Raw genomic sequence first — 17,187 nt, 5'->3', positions numbered from 1 at the left:
CCATCTTCTCCCGACTCCGTCCGTCTCATTGAAGACCTGAAAACAATACTCTTCCCATTACTCGAGAGTATACTATCCTGCCCCGACTCCGGTCAATCGTAATAAACGACCCCGAGCTCGGGCATTCACCTCCCCTGTGTGCGCTGCTAAGTGAGAGACAGAGGAAACTACGAAAAAAAAAACACGTCCCTTCCTTTATCGAATTACGGCCGCATTTTGTATTAGTATAACGACTGTACAACAAACGGAATACCACTCAAAAGTTACTTTAACAATCTCTACGAAAATCACAGAACGCGTCACGCACCGGTACATATAATCCTTAATCGCGATGTCTTCATCGAAGACGCATACCGGTGCCCAAGGATCCACTACCATCACTGAAAAGCGGGTTAATGGAGGGACCCTGAGTAAGGGGGAGGCGGCCGGTTATTATGGAACGTCAACGAATCCCCTATCGTCGGCATATGGGGGTCAGGGCGCGTCGACGTATTGTGGAACGGATACTGGCGGAGGAGCAGGTGCGTATGGCTCCTCCCAGTCTGCTAACTTGCAAGGAAATTCATCGTATACCACCGCGACTGGAGGGAACACATCCGCGGGAGTCTCATCAGGAAAACCGACCACAACAATGGGAGTCGGTAGCAACAGCAGTTACTACAACCCGGTGCCCGTCCCACAGGCCTCCCCTTTTTATCCAGGAGACAAGCCGACATTAACAATGACTACCGCGACAACCACTGGATCCCACGCGACCCATGGAGGAGGGTCCGCATCATACTACCAAGACAACGCCAGCCATTCGGTCTCCCACCAGGCTACATCTAGCTCCAGCACATCGCACCACACATCTGGAATATCCGGACTTGTGGGCGCCTCCGCTGCCGGAGGTGTTCTACACATTCCTCACTCACACGCCACACACGGCCACAGTGGTTCTCCACCTCCCCTCCGTCAGTCATTCAGAAAGATCTGGGAAAACATCAAGGCGGAGGAGCGCGAGACGGTTGGCGATTTCGAGCTCTATTCCGAAATCATTGGCGTTTGTCGAGGTTGTTTCACGCCGGGGACCACCTATGCAGATGCGCCGCGAACACATCATTATGGACAACGCTGGCACCCCAAGAAAGGCTGGCGCGTGAAGAGGAAGAAAACGTCTAGGAGGGTGTTGTTTGGATGGTTTGCGCGATCTAGGAGGAGTGGTTCCGGTTCTTCCAGCAGCAGCAGCAGCAGCAGCAGCAGCACCTCAGACAGCGGCTCGGATCTATCGGATAATGCCCGAAAGAGGAAGAGGTTGCTGAGGAATATTCGAAAGGAGCAAAAAGCGCTGAGGAGACAAGAAAAAAGAGAATCCAAGTACTCGTTATATTCTTCCCATAGACGCCGTGACAGCAATAGTAGCATCCTGTCCAATCCTGGCGGTGTTGCGAAGAGCATGTGGAGAACGGTCACCGGGGGCACCGCCGGTTCTGTGTCGGGGGAGTCCGATTCCCGTCACCGCAGGAGTGAACACCATACTATCGCGAGGACTCGTAAGCACTCCAGTGGTGTGTTAAGAGGTGGTGACTTGGCCAAGGCCAAGGACAGCAATCTTTACTACAACCCAGGATATGACTCTGATGGCCGTGCTCACCCATACCACTACACTGCCGGCGCTAGTGGAACCAATGGACACAAGCATCACTCGGACACTTCGGCATCGTTCTATACTGGGCTTTTCGGTATATCCGATCACAAAGGCAAGGGCAAGGGCAAACGTTTAGAAAATAACCACCATTCCGGGTCTTCTAGCAAGACTTCGCTTCCGGGATTAATCCAGTTCCCGAGTGAGACTTCGTCTGGTGGGGAGGAGTCGGGGCTGCAATATGGTGTTTTGTACTCGTCTTCACCGAGTTCTTATGGATCGAGTAAGAGTACGGGTATGTTCTCGTACCTCTTTGGATTAAACAAGAGATCCACGGGCAGGAAGCAAAGCAGGAGGTCGAAATACTCGTCGTCTACTGCTCACAGTTCAAGTCACCATCATAGCCGCAATACCATAGGCGGTAGCTCTGAGTATGTTATGCGTAATGGGAGGAAGGTTAGAGCCACTGGATCATCGTCATCGTCGTCATCATCGTCGTCGTCGTCGTCGTCGTCGTCGTCCTCCTCCTCCTCTTCTTCAGACAATGAATCCAATTATTCCGGCCTCATCTACGGATCTCGCCAAAAGAAGTCTAGGAGATCAACCGATTCGTTCTCTGTGACGAGTGGTAGGTCGTACGCTGGATCAATCGCAGAGTCATTTAGATCTACCGGAAGCAGAATCTCGAGCGCCTTCGGCATTGGCAAGCGCAGAAAGAGCTGGAATGATTACGGTACACCGCAGTCGGGTCATCATCATCAGTCATCGTCAAAGCATTCTTCTGGTAGTGCGGCAATCGGCATATCCGGGCGTGACTCGGGCGGGTCCCGGAAATCGGCCAAGGGTTCTAGCAGTGGTCATATTGCTGGAGGTGTGATGGGTGTTGCTGGTGCCTGGGCTGGTGGTGGGCGTTCCACTTCGAAGAAGCACTCTTCCCACTCAGCTAGCCATCATGGACATTCTTCATCAAGTTCATGGGCTGCTGGCGGTGCTCGCCATGGCGGATTCTTCAGCGGCGATACTCGCACGTCTCGATCCGGATCAGTCAGTTCACGTCTTAGCTCTAGCAGTGGTGGTAGCTGGTATGAAGGCAAAGCTGGAGGCACAGAGAAGCAACGAAAGCCATATATCTTCCAGGCCGAGACCACGAAGGTCGCGTCGGGGACTGCTCAATCAAGCGAGATTCAAACTGGGCTGTTCGGTTTTGGCGGAATTAGCGGTGGTAAGACTCGCGATGGGGTTCTCGTTTCGAAAACGACCACCGAACGCAGGATATATACAGGGGGTGAGGGAAGCCGGAAGGAGGCCTTTGTGGGACGAGATCATTCCCCGAAGAGGTCCGATTCTGTAACCACTACTACTGTTGTGCGAGAGGGAAGGTCCCCCCATCGATCGGAAACGGTTTCTGGGCGCAAGAGGGCTAGCTCGGCAGACAGTTGGGAGTCTGCTGATTCGCGCCACTCAAAGCACAAGAGCCATTATCGCGAGACCTCAACAACTACCAAGGTTACTCCTAGTTCCGGTGGTGGGTTCCTTGGCATTTTTGGTAGAAGTAGTTCACGGAAATCGGGGAGGAGCAGGAGTAGAAGTAGAGATTCGAGAATGAGGAAAAAGATAGGAGGCGGGAGCTCAAAATCGGATCTCTTTGTCACTAGGGACGGGAAGATTATAAGTGAAAATGCAAGGGCTGGAATCACGACAACTATTTTGGATACATCGGAATCCAGCAAGGATGTCAGCAAGGTACGCAAATTTCAACTTATTAATTGAGGCGAAGTGAGAAGAGGAGGTTGCTGATGTTGGCGGGAGTGGGCTGGTGGGAAATATAGGATGCGAAAGCTGACTCACGATTCGAGACCACAAATTATATCCCTAGCGACGCGTCTTACACGATCGAACAACAACAGAAATTCCACCAAGCTGACAGTCATTACAAAGAGTTATGGCACCAGCAGCAATCAAAGCCTTTTTTAGGCCAACCACCACTACCAAAAGCAGCCGGGGCGGTAGTGGTGGGCAGGGATACCATCAGGGGGGAGCATGGGGAGAGCTTAGTGAGACCAATCCCGGTACCAATACAGCCAGCGCCGGTAAGCGTTAACATGTCGGTTGATAATGCGGTTGTGCATCATCACGCCACTCATTCAGGTAGCGCGGCTTTTAACATGTCGGAGTCCATTTCTGCATCTACTGCGCGGCAGGTATCCGCTGGTGTTGAGCCACAATTGCATTTGGGGATCACCAGTTTGGCCGGAGGTGTTGCTACCGGAATGGTGGGTGGTTTGTTAGAGGGAGAGAGAGCGCATGAAACTGAAGAAGAGCAGAGGAGAGTACGGAGACAGGAAGAGCATAGAGAGATGACCGAGGTGGAACATATGTTTGGGAAGGGGGAACTGGAGGAGCAGAGGAAAAGAGAAGAGAATCGTGCGTTTGAGATTTCACGCATTCAGAAAGAGCAACATGAGAGGGTGATGTATGAGGAGCGAGTGAGAAGGGAGGCGGCTGAACAGGAAGCAAGAGAGGTGGGACAATTAATTTATGAGAAGCAAGAGGCTGAGCGGCTTCGTAAATCACAGGAAGAGCGGCGAATCCAGCTTGATCTGGAGCTTCAACAAAAGCGCCGTGACGAGGAGGCGCTCGAACTTCAACGGATCCAGCTCACCCTGGCTCGGGAGCGGGAAAACGAGACTATCCGACGCATTGAACAGGCAAGACAGGAAGAGATTGCCCGCAAAGAGCGTCTCGCCAAGGAGGAGCGCTCCCGGAGAGAAGAGCAGGAGCATGCTGCTGAATACCGGCGTCGAATGGAGATGGAGCGGGAGAAAGCCCGTCTCCTTAAATTTGAGGAGGAGCAGAGGACCGTGATGGCATTACAGTTCAAGAGAGAGGAAGATGAAAAGAGGGTACAATTGGAGAAGCAAATCACTTTGGAGAGGGAGCAAGAGAGAGAAGTAAGGGCTGCGGAAGAGAAAAGGCGAATGGCCGCTCTTTTCGAGATGAGGAGGCTTGAGGAGGTGGAGTTTGAGAGGAGGATGCTCATGGGGAGAATGCGATCGAAACAGCTGAGAGAACAGGCGCTTCAGAGAGCCCAAATTGAGTTTGAAACGGCGAGGGAGGCCGAGGAGAAGGGGAAGCGCAGAATCCAAATCCAGATTGAAGCTGAGAAGGATTTGCAAAGGAACCGGTTGGAAGAGGAAGACGAAAAGAGGCTGGCTGAACACTGTGAGAAGAAGAGGGTGGTGGGGGAGGTGGTGGGACTGCTACATGCTCAGGCTGGAGCTGAGAAATTGGAGACAAATCTTCAGAATCAGCAAAAAGACGAGCGCAGGCTGAATATGGAGGAGGAGATGGCCACACTGCAGGCGCAAATTGAAGCGGAGAAGGTTAGGGAGGATCAGCAAAAGCGAGGGGGGGAGGAGAAACGTGAATACGAACTCCAGCTCGAAGAACGCAAGCGCACCATTGTGGTGGCCGAGGCGGAGCGTAGAGATGCGGGAGAATTCCAAGTGAAAGAACAGGAAATCCAACTCGAGCACGAGCAAACAGCCGAAGAGGAACGCCTCATCCAAATGGAAGTTGATCGCCGCCTCGCAGCTGAGCGTGCAGAGCAGGCACGCATTGACCTCGAGGAGGAGGCCGCTAAGCTCAAAGCCCAGATGGCCGTCCTTGCCGCTCAGCAGAAAGAGGCTCGTGAAGCCCGCCGACGCAAACGCAAGGCGGATCCCAATTATCGTGAACGCGAAGTCAGTAGGAACCGGGAGCGGTCGAGGGAGCGCGAAACCGAGCGGGAGAAAGCGCGAAGGGAGCAAGTCGAGCTGATACGGAAGAATGCTGGTTTAGATGAGAAGCCTAGCAAGAGCAAGAGGCGTGTTAGCTTCGCAGAGTTGCCGACGGAGCCGGTCGAGTTTATTGAGCGTAGCTGGACGGTCCCTGGGGGTGTTCCAACGCTTGTGCAGACTGCACCAACTCCTCCGCCCGGGACTCCTAAGGCTAAATTACTGGTCCATGTCGATCCTAGTGGTTATTTCCCGCCGACCGAGAAGGAGAAAGGAGAGTCAAGGGAGCAATTTGGGGCACAGGAGCCAGAGGGGCAGAGACTTGAGATTGAGTCCCCCGAGGTAGTCGTTGCAAGCCCTCCCCCTGGTAGTCCCGAGGTCGGCTTTGGCATCCTGGATGAGGGGATTGCCGTCGGAACGCCATTTACCGGTATTCCTGTCGCTCCGCAGCCAAATAATGCGGTAGAAAACGCCGAGACAGCTATTGCTACCGGGATCACCGAGGAGTCGCAAGAGACTAGGGAGGAGCGGCGGGGTCGCCAGAGAAGCATCTATTATGGCCCCATGCTCCCGGAGGGCTATCAGTTTCCGGATAAGGAGATTGCCTTCGGAACGCCATTTACCGGTATTCCTGTCGCTCCGCAGCCAAATAATGCGGTAAAAACCGCCGAGACAGTCATTGCTATCGGGATCACCGAGGAGTCGCAAGAGACTAGGGAGGAGCGGCGGGGTCGCCAGAGAAGCATCTATTATGGCCCCATGCTCCCGGAGGGCTATCAGTTTCCGGATAAGGAGATTGCCTTCGGAACGCCATTTACCGGTATTCCTGTCGCTCCGCAGCCAACTAATGCGATAAAAACCGCCGAGACAGCTATTGCTATCGGGATCACCGAGGAGTCGCAAGAGACTAGGGAGGAGCGGCGGGGTCGCCAGAGAAGCATCTATTATGGCCCCATGCTTCCGGAGAGCTATCGGTTCCGAAGTGGACAGCAAGAGAGTTTCTACGGACCTGAACTGCCGACAGATTATTATTTCCCCGCCAGACCTGGTCCATCGGTGCCAGTTGCTGAGCCTGTATCTTCTGGCCAGCCCCCGCCCTTGGCTTATGGTCCCCGACTCCCGGATAACTACAAATCCCTTGAGCGCTCTGGTTCGGGGAGCTCGGAAGAGGGTCGATTCCACTCACCCGCTGAGTTCACAGAGGTTCAGTTGGAGGATTACTCGAAGCCAACACAGGCTTATGGTATGATGCCTTGTGATCTTGCGGATAGTCTTAAAGCTAATTTCTTCATAGATCAGGCTATTTCGAGTGCATCGTCGGTGTATGCTGCTCCTCCTACGGGGGGAATTATGGACAATGAACCTACCATCACTACTTGTAGTACTCCAGTTTCACGACAGAATGCCCAATACAGCCGGGAAGGATCACGTTCTGTTACTCCTACGCCACTAAGTCGGAGATCTACCGAAGAGAAGAAACAGGAGGATGCGGATTTGGAATTCACGGCGATCGCAATGGCAGCGGCTGAAGATGCAGGGTTCAATCCCGGGCTCGTTTTAGGTGAAGCGATCACTGCAACCCCTGAAGCTACCAAGCCTCCTACGCCCGTTGACCAACGCTTCATTGAGGAGGAAGAGACAAAGCACAACAGAAGCAGGAGTATGTCGAGGATTTCCGAAGTCTTGAGGAGTGGTTCCCGGTCCAAGTCTAGAAGACAGAGGACTGGATCGTTGTTTGGGCGGTCGAAGACTACCGATTCGGTGAGCTCAGATTCACGAGCTGATTCTATGACTCCTGGCTCTGGCGGTGTTTCCTTGGAGTCCTCACCCCCTGCCCTTGAGAGGAGATCTACAGATACCGCCCGCAAGATGTCTCTTACAGCTAATGTGCTCTCGAGCATGAGGATACTTAGCGGCGGCAGTGATAAGTCTCACTCGCAGGGTGTTCCGGGAGAAGCCGAACGTCGTATTAGCCTTGATCAATCGCCCAATACTCCTCAATCTACGCCTCCAGCTTCTATTATGGATGGATGGCTATCAGGGCGGAGATCAAGAAAGAGCAGCGTCACATATCATAGTGATGATTCTCAGATGTTGGAGGAGACTGAGAGGCTCGCTGCCGGGTCTGGCACTGAGAGTAAGAAAGAAAAGAAGGAGCGTATTGAGAGAGAGAAGAAGGAGAAGAAGGAAGTGAAAGAGAAGGAGAAGAGAGAGAAGAAAGAAGAGAAAGAGAGGTCCTCCGGTGAGGCTGGTTCTCCAGATTCCGGGAAGTCTCGATGGGGAGGCCTCTTCCACAAATTGGGGGTTAAGCAGACGACTCCTGCTACCTCACCGTCTAAACCCGCCCTTGCAAGAGCAGTACAGAGGGTTGTGGATGATGCCGCTGCCAAAATCCCACCGCAGCAAACCCACCCAGGGTCTGACGAGGGGGAAACCCAGACTCGGCCTACTACCTCCTCCGGTAAATCATTCCATTCGTTCGCTGGAGTGTTTGGCGGAGGTAAACCAGACCATCATGCCACTGATTCTGCTAGCGCTGCATCATCATCTATCCGTAATGAGAGTCTCACCCCCCAGGATCTTGGCAGAGCTTCTTTTGATGCTAGTCAGTTAGATCACGTCGAAGAACGCATGGCAGCGACTTTCTCGGGTCCACAAGAGGGGGTGTCCAACGACGGAGTCCATCCTAGGGGGGGTGTGAACAAGGGGACTATTGAAATATCCGATCAGGCCGGGATCCAAGCGGGTGAGAAGAAGAAAAGGGCGATTCCAGTTCCGCGCGGCGGTCTTAGGAGGAGAAGAAGTGATGAGTTTCCGGAGCTAATCGGAAGAGGGAGTCTAGATGAGAGGGGGCTGCCGTCGCCCATCCCGGAGCTCTCCGAGGGTCGTAACAGCTGGCGGAATTCCAGGGACATTGGGATGAGCCTTGACCAGGTAGCAGGTATCAACCGTGCCGATGCGCGCACTCCGGAACAAATCCCGCTTCCTACACCTGATACGAATGAGGACCGGGAGTTCCAGGGTCCGGAAACCAGAATCCCGCAACTCTCAACGTCTTCTAGCCGGAAAGGACTTACTAGAAAGAAGAAGGCTGTTGACTTAGCAGCAGCCTCTTCTGAATCCATTGACTCACTTCCGGAGCAGCATCAAGGTGGAGATGTTAACGTTAACGACACAGAAGTCAGGATGGAAAGCCGTTTGCCACAAATTAGGAGGACAGAAAGCTTAAAGGTGAAGATAACAATCAACCCCCGGGACAGAAAACAGGTCTAAATCGCTTGAGTTCTTTTCTCTTGTGCTAAGATTTCTTATACTGAGCAGAGACATTAGCAGGGCGACGGTGGTGAAACACCAAAGCATCCCGCCGAACCCCCAGACATTTACGACGACCGCGATAATCCTTCTCCTATTCAATCTCCTTATATTCATCCTAGTTCGGACGATAATATTTATGAAACGTATCCGGCATTACCTAATAGTAACCCTGACTCACCATACCTACTTTCAGCTATACCAGAGGGCTTGCCCCTCGACGACGTTTTTTCACCGAAACCCACTCCTTTACTATTGAGCGATCCTAATACACCGTTTGCTCTTGAGCCTGTGCAAGATGCCTCTCTTTTATCTTCTTTGCCCAGCGCGGAAAATTACTCACCTTTTATGAATTTCCACACAATGAACGACCTCCCCGCTCTACCAGACAGTAGGCCAAGCAGCCTCTCTATTTCACCACTTGCCCTACCCGCAAGCGGATCCTCATCCCTGTCCCAATTGCCCGCCGTCTTGCAGGACATTCCCGTATTACCTGGTAGCGTACCACTGTCACCTGTCATCCAACCCGAGCAGTTTATCCGCGCAGCACCCGTCGTCGAGGACCTCGATTCTTTCCTTCTGGGCCCTGAGCCCCCCATCGAGTACAAGTTTCCAGAATATGCCAACCCAGAAGAATTGCCCCAACTTCCGGAGAGCGATCCTGCTTCCCCGGTCGCGATGGAGCCGATCCCAGATGACTTGCCCGAACTGCCGAAGAGTGATCCTTCCAGTCCCGTTGCAGTGTTTGCGCTGCCTGATGACCTGCCGGAGTTGCCGCCCAGTGCACCTCTGTCACCGATTGACGAGCGGGAAGGGGAGGATTGGAGGTCGTTTACGGGTTCGCCAAAGACTGATCCTGCGAGTCCGATTGTTTTACAGTCGTTACCCGATAGCTTGCCCGAGCTTTCAAGGAGTGATCCTTCATCACCTATTGCAATGTATTCTCTGCCAGATAATTCTCCTCAGCTTCCTAGGAGCGATCCATCATCTCCCATTGCTCTGCAACCCATACCTGATTATCTACCTGAACTCCCGCGTAGCGACCCTTCGTCACCTATTGCGATGTTCGCATTGCCGGATAACTTGCCCGAGCTCCCACGGAGTGATCCTGCGTCGCCTACCGGGATAAATCCACTTCCGGATAATCTCCCTGAGCTTCCTCGGAGCGATCCATCGCCTCCTATTGTTCTGCAACCCGTACCTGATAATCTACCTCGGCTCCCGCGCAGCGACCCTTCATCACCTATTGAGATGTTTGCATTGCCGGATAACTTGCCACAGTTGCCGAGCAGTGACCCTTCATCACCCATAGCGATGTGTGCATTGCCTGACAACCTGCCTGAGCTCCCACGGAGTGACCCTGCGTCACCTATCGCGATGCATCCACTTCCTGATAATCTCCCTGAGCTTCCTAGGAGCGATCCATCATCTCCCATTGCTCTGCAACCTGTACCTGATAATCTGCCTCGACTCCCGCGCAGCGACCCTTCATCACCTATTGCGATGTTCGCATTGCCGGATAACTTGCCCGAGCTCCCACGGAGTGACCCTGCGTCGCCTATCGCGATGCATCCACTTCCGGATAATCTTCCTGAGCTTCCTAGGAGCGATCCATCATCTCCCATTGCTCTGCAACCCGTACCTGATAATCTACCTCGACTCCCGCGCAGCGACCCTTCATCACCTATTGAGATGTTTGCATTGCCGGATAACTTGCCACAGTTGCCGAGCAGTGATCCTTCATCACCTATCGCGATGTGCGCATTGCCTGACAACCTGCCTGAGCTCCCGCGGAGCGATCCTACATCTCCCATTCCGATGCATCTGCTTCCGGGTAGTTTCCCTGAGCTTAGGAGTGATCCATCTTCTCCCATTGCTCTGCAACCCGTACCTGATAATCTACCTCAACTCCCGCGCAGCGACCCCTCGCCACCTATTGCGATGCTCGCATCGGCGGATAACTTGCCGGGGTTGCCGGGCGGTGGCCCGACGTCACCTACCGCGGTGTCCGCACTGCCTGACAACCTGCCTAAGCCCCCACGGACTGATCTTGCGTCGTCCATCGCCGTACACCCACTTCCGGATAATCCCCCTGTGTTTCCTACAAATACAATGGGTGGACACGAGCACGATGAGCCAATTGAGGCAGAGACCGAAGTCGGAGGACTGCCAACTCCTGAAACTGGGGAGAAAAAGGGTGGGAAGAAGTCTAAGAAGAAGAGGTCTAAGAAGAAGTCTAAGAAGAAGAAGCAGGGTGAGGAAGCCGGGGGCTCTGCGGGGCCTTCGGTGGCGCCTGTCGGCCGAGACGTCAAAGGAAGCCCTAAAGAGATTGAAAAGGAGCATGTAGTGTAGGTTCCCCGATAGATTTGTGAATGTGTGTATGCTGACTTTTGTGTAGAGTGGATAGTCGTCAATTGCAAATTGAGACGGTGGAATACGAGACTCGAGTCGAGGGAGAAGAGCTATCAGAAATTTTAAGCAAATCGGTGGAAGAACGGGTTTCGGTCCCGGCCGCTTCTCGCCCGATCTCGGGTCCGATTGGGTCCTCTGACGCACCAGTGAGAGTTGTCGCTCCCGATGATTTGCCAGCGCCCTCTTCGAGCCGACCGTCATCCTCCCAAGCCCCCAAGCCCGACGTCTCTTTTTCCCCGCCTAATGCTCGTCGCCAGTCCGCCCCCATGGAAGGAAAGAAGATTCCTGGCCTTCCAGATATTGTCGGGCGTCCCGAGCTATCTAGATGGTCTTCTACTCGGAACGATGCCACCACCCCGTCCACTCTGAACGACACCAGCGGTGCGCAGCCAGGGTCCGTTCCTCAGACCCCTAGTGTTCTCGCGGAGGTTCGTAACCTTCGGAGTTTTGGTCCTTCAAGAACACTGGAAGCCAGCGGCGAGCCAGGAGATGAAGATATTGACGATGGGGGTTTGACACGGTCCCAGACCTGGCCTCCGGTCGACCCGAGCACGGCAGCCAATTCTGAGATTGACATAGATGACTTGGCGCGGTCGACTGGACAACAGGACCCTTCGCGACCGAACACGGCCGAGTCTTCGCAAGGGCAACCTGGATGGGGAGGGAAAGAGGGTTGGGCTTCACTATATCGGATTGCGTCGCAATTCAAACGCTAACGGTTGGTTGAATAGGAATTGAGAAAGAGGATAGGGGGGGGGAGTCTCAGGATAAGGTGAAGCCTTCATGTACAGATATTTAAATAGTAGAGTAGTTATTTTTCTAACCTTTTGTGTGCCCATTAGACTATTGTATCGGAAACAGAGTATCCTGCAGAAGAGAGTCAAAAAGAGTCAGTCCATTCCGAGGAAGCCGCCACAGTATTTACAACTTCCGAAGAACCCATCACAACATTTACTGAGAACGCTGAGGAGGCAATTATCCAACCTGGCTACCACAACAATCTACCGACCGAATCTCAAACCCAAGTACCTATCAAAAACCCCACACCCGAGCCTATCACCACTGAACATCAACCAGAATCCATCGTCACAACAAATCACTCACCCAAACTTTTACCGCCATTTGAACCATTGCCATCTATTGAACCGTTGGTTTCACATACATCTACCTCTGAATTTCCACAGCGGTTATCATATATACCACAGCTACCTGAACCGGGGGAAACCAAACAACTACACACTGCCATCCCCCCGTCGCCGCAGTCACAAGTGCAAGAGGTGAAAGAAACATCGCCTGAAGCCGAGATCCCAACAGAGGGAATACCTACACCGGTGTACACGCCTGAATTTGAACTCGAACCTACGCTAGAATCCGAACTTGAAGCCGGGCCTGGACAACAAACATCGACCAATTCTTCATCAGCCGAAAACCTCAACGTTTCAATAGAAGCAGATCCCGACTTCCAGGTCTCCGTTAGAAAGGTATCCAACGAGTCACACCCCCGTCGGGATAGTATTGAAATCAGCGTTTCGAGACCAGGCCCCTTTGTATTGAGAGAAAGGAGGTCACGAACAAACATTCACACACAGCCGTCGCTTGACTCGCTACTTAGTATTGGAAGTTTTGTTGAGGATAGTAGGGCTCCTTCTCCGGTCATTAGCGAGACGAGAGAACGGGACTCCGTGCTTTTTAGGGACGAGTTACCCGAGATCTGTGCGGAGGGAAGTCCTGAGAGGAGTAAGGAGGAGGCGGTAGGAAGTGCTTATCAGAGTCTCTTTGGCGGCCCTAGTGAGAGCACTGCGACTGTCGCTGTTACTCCGAGTACTAGCGCTGGAAGGGATAGAGCGGTTTCAGATCCGTTTACTACTAAGGATATACACACCGCCGCGCCGCAAGAGAAGGAGTATAAGATTTCCACAAAGCCACTTGAGAAACCATATTATTCGGAGAAACACGAGAATAATAGAAAAGAGGAAGAACAAGCTCTCGATACACCCGCCAAACCGTTCGCTAATAAGAAGCTCCCCACAATCCTCGAAGTCCGAAAGGCCCCTACAGAAGTTCACCCACCAACGCCTACTCGTACCACCAGCGCCCGAGAACGCAAGTTCATTTCAACAGAAGACCTCATCGCTCGTCTCACCGGACAAACCACCAGCCACGAACTACGTAAGTCCCGCAGCTCCGGTTTACAGCGGATCAAAATCCCAGGTGAAGACCCAATGGATATACTCAAGCGCGGCGAGCGCCGGAGGACCATCTCCCCGTCGCTACGGCGGGTAGGCAGCCAAATTGACAGCCCGCGCGCCTCTGGCGAGCACGTGATCTTCAACGGGGAGCGGTATGGCACTCCAGATAAGGGGAAAGCGAGGGATATCACCAACTCAGAGTACTACGAAGCCTGGGGCGACAGGGATGGCGAGCCCAAGAGTCCTACACGACCACCGAGTATCCGCCGAAGGCAGAGCATGCAAATTGTGGACCTCGAGAACAGACTCCAGGCCCTAGCAACTGAGAATACAGACCTTACGCACGACAAGGCGAATGTCGAGAAGAGCCTTAATGAAGCCATCGCCCGTGGGAAGAGTGAGGCGAAAGCGTTGAACCTTGATCTTGAGGAGAAGAAAGCATTGTTGGAAGAGAAGGATAGTCAGATTGAAGAGCTGCAGAGGAAGATCGAGTGGTATCGGACGGAAGTCACAAGGTTAAGTCAGACGAACGATTCCCTGAACCAGACGAATACTGCCCTCTCGACGAGCTACAAGTTGAGCTACGCCGCGCTCAAGGCCAAGTACGATAGGAAGCAGGAGGCCATGCTCAAACTCTCGGACGAGCACTTGGAGCTTCAGCGCAACTTCACGGAGATGCAGACGGGCATGGAATCTATCATCCGCACCGAGTTATCCGAGAAGGACGCCGAACTTGAGCGCCTGCGCGTTGAACTGGAACGGGCTAGGGAGGAAGTGCGAAAGTTGCAGAACAAGCTCTCCGCGCGGCAGACAAACAAGTACGTTGACACCAAGGACATCGCGTACTTCAACTCCTCCTGCAAGAATATTTTCCAGTCGGTCAAGATCTTCTGCAAGCAGTTCTCGTCCTTCTCCACCGGGAAGAAGTGCGTTCATGTCCATAGGATCACGGACGAGACTATCAGGGATCGGGTCGAGGCGGTCATGTTGGACGATAGGGGTGTCAGGAGGATGTTGAAAGAAGAGAAGAGGAGGCCGGAGGTGTTTATGGCCGTTGTCATGAGAATGGTCTGGGAGTTGGTCTTTACAAGATATTTGTTCGGCTTGGAGGCCGAGGAGAGAAGGAAATTGCTCTCCCTGGAGAAGATTCTCACTGACATTGGTATGCTTATCCCATTCCATCTTCCCCACCCATAGCAAGAGCACTAACGACATCTCTAGGTGCCCCTGCCGCCGTTCATCAATGGCGCGCAACAACCCTAACCCTCCTCTCCCAACGCCCAGCCTTCCCGCCAAAGCGCGATGCAGACATCGAGTCCGTCGTAGCCACAATCCTAAGCCAACTCTCAACCCTCCTCCCACCCCCACAACAATATACCCAACTCGCCCACTCAAGCCTAACCTCTATCATAACCTCGGCGGTAAGCTTAGCAATCGACATGCGCACCCAACGCGCGGAATACGTAATGCTCCGCCCACCAGCGCCCACATACGACGAGAATGGCGACGTGAACAACACTGTCCCCTTCATCTCCTCCCGCATGGCGAACCGTGGCTCCGACCCCGCCACGGACGCGGAGCTGGAGGCCGAGGGCGCAACCGTGAAGGCTATTCTCTTCCCCATGGTTATCCGCCGTGGCGATGAGTACGGGGAGAGGTACGAGCGTGAGAGCGTGGTCCTGAAAATGCAGGTACTCGTTAACCGACCGCAGTTGAGGAGTGAGAGCCGCGCGGGTGCCCGGCCCGGGAGGGAGAGCGGGGAGTTGGGCGGGTTGGGCGGAGTCAATCGGTTGACGCCCATTACCGATGCTAGTCCCCGCACGACGCCCGAGAAGACCCGGATCTCGGAGGTGACTGGGTTGCCGAAAATCCCGGAGAGCACTATTCGCTTGGTCAGTGAGGATGAGGGGAATGCTAAGATCGAGAGGATGCAGAGAAGGAGGACTAGTAGGAGAAGTGGGAGTGGGAGCGGGAGGGAAGCGAGTGCATGACGCTTGAGCGTTCGCTTCTATAGGGGGCATTTTTTTCCCACAATTTTTGGTCTTGCGTTTTTTTATCTTGGTGTTTTTGTTTTGCCATCGCGCCCTTGCTTATTATTGCTGCTACGTTAACTAAAATAGCCCCACCAAAAAAAAGGAAAAAAGGAAAACCAAAAAAAAGCTTTTTCTAAAACCTAGTTTCTTTCTATTTTGCCTTTTTCTTTTTTGTTTTCGCTTTGCTTTGCTTTTTGTTCAAGTTATCTTAAACGTGTCGGAGTTTTTACTTGACTTTTTTATCAATCCCTTACTCGTTCATCCATTCACGTCCGCGGCTCATGTATGACACTATGTATCCTAATAGCCGTCGCTGTCCGGTGTCCGGGCTTTTGTTTCTGGGAGTGATATACACCATTTTCATTTTTCCTATTTTTTTTTCTTTATTTTAGTTTTTCGTTATATGATAATTTATATATAATTCAATTTGGGTTTTTTGACTTGAATGGTTTCTTGCGTTTCCCAATAACGGCGCCTGTTGATGGTGAGGCGGGATCATTTTGTGTAGGTGAACGTTTTCGGATATGTCCCGGGGACGTTATGCTCGTGGCCGTTTTTCACGGTTGACTTACCAAGTGGTGATTGAGATGGTTGGCCGTCCGTCACCCCTGAGTCTGCGCTCGGCTCGGTATTATGATACGGGTCTTTCATCCTTGGTTTGGTGTCTGACTCGCACGGGGGGGTAAACTGTCTGAATCTGTCCGAGACTCCATTGCACTCCACCGCATCTATGCGTGTTCACCTTTAAGCACCTTCCAGTATAGTATCAGTAAGGCGCCTGATTTCGGCTCGGGATGCTGGCCCAATAGGGTACGATAATAGTGATTTTCGGCAGCGACGGACATGATCAGATCATGCTCTGTCACTCTATCTATATACATACTATATGTCTGCTCTCAACGAGACTCCCTATCGTTAATTCTTCGACAACAAAATCCCCTCCAAATTCACGTTATGCGAAAAACAATTTTGTTCTCACTTTCACCATCCATCCATGGCAAGTGGTAGAAACGGTATCCGGCACTCTAAGAGAACGGAATAGCGCCAATGACTCCGGCTCACAGGATCTCGGAAGTAATTGTGTTTGCTGAAAGTGGGTTTCGTTAGCTAAGGTGTTGGTCCCCCCATAATCTGCCCGACCATATTCTTGTCCATTGCTAAATTTTCGGTGGGGTTGGGACTTATCATTGGCAGTTACCAGAAAGTTCTTATAGCATACAGTACGAGTACAGTATATGGAAAGACTTTTACTTGGGCGGGGGGATATCCCCATAGCTAGGCATGTCACTCTCCCTATAAATGATGTCCTATTGGAAATGTAAAATCGGCCCCACCCCAGTCAGCGAGTTAACTGCGAGTGGTGTTTGATGTCAGCGGAGGCGCTCCTCTGGGGAAGTGTGTGATCCATCAGACGCAGGTGTTCGGTTGAGACGAGGGGTGTCAAGTAGGAGGGGTTTCCAGTGTTGTGGCAGAAGGACGCTGTGGCAGGTGGAAAGAAGACGGGGCGCTGATAGTAGAGAGACGAGGGAATGTGCTGTGAAATGTTAGGTGGGGGGCGAGTGGTAATGGAAAGGTGGGTGGGAGGTGGGACACTATGATAGGTGTCTGTCAGTTGAGCGCACATCCGAGATATGGAGTTGGGCCGTAATTGAAACTCTTTTGGGGAGTATATATTCCTGTGCCGAGTGGAATAAGAATCATGCCTCCCGTCTTCTATCCTCGTTCCCTCATATTTTCTCCAATGGGACTACGGTGGGACCGTGCTGAACTTGGTCCTTATCCGCCATACAGAACCAACTAGTCTCATTCTCTCGCAACTTCTTCCTTACAATACTAACGTA

The 17,187-nt window shown here is 52.6% G+C and overlaps 2 protein-coding genes; both read left to right on the top strand.

The window, feature by feature from the left end:
• Nucleotides 1-3,726: 3,726 nt before the first annotated feature.
• On the top strand, nt 3,727-8,673 carry GSTUM_00008504001 (uncharacterized protein; the record flags this gene model as incomplete). Its single annotated transcript, XM_002840083.1, has 1 exon — nt 3,727-8,673. The coding sequence occupies one exon, from the start codon at nt 3,727-3,729 to the stop codon at nt 8,671-8,673; it is 4,947 nt and encodes a 1,648-aa protein (XP_002840129.1).
• A 2,686-nt stretch (nt 8,674-11,359) lies between these two features.
• On the top strand, nt 11,360-15,772 carry GSTUM_00008503001 (uncharacterized protein). XM_002840082.2 has 4 exons: nt 11,360-11,796; nt 11,856-11,896; nt 11,967-14,475; nt 14,535-15,772. Exons 1-4 carry the CDS (start codon nt 11,391-11,393, stop codon nt 15,302-15,304), a joined length of 3,726 nt encoding a protein of 1,241 aa, XP_002840128.1. The 5' UTR covers nt 11,360-11,390; the 3' UTR covers nt 15,305-15,772.
• Nucleotides 15,773-17,187: the final 1,415 nt, after the last annotated feature.

Source organism: Tuber melanosporum, assembly GCF_000151645.1.
Source record: "Tuber melanosporum whole genome shotgun sequence assembly, scaffold_47, strain Mel28".
In the NCBI taxonomy this organism is placed as follows: Eukaryota; Fungi; Ascomycota; class Pezizomycetes; order Pezizales; family Tuberaceae; genus Tuber; species Tuber melanosporum.
Note: the sequence above shows the minus strand (reverse complement) of the source record. Positions and strands in the feature narration are given on the sequence as shown.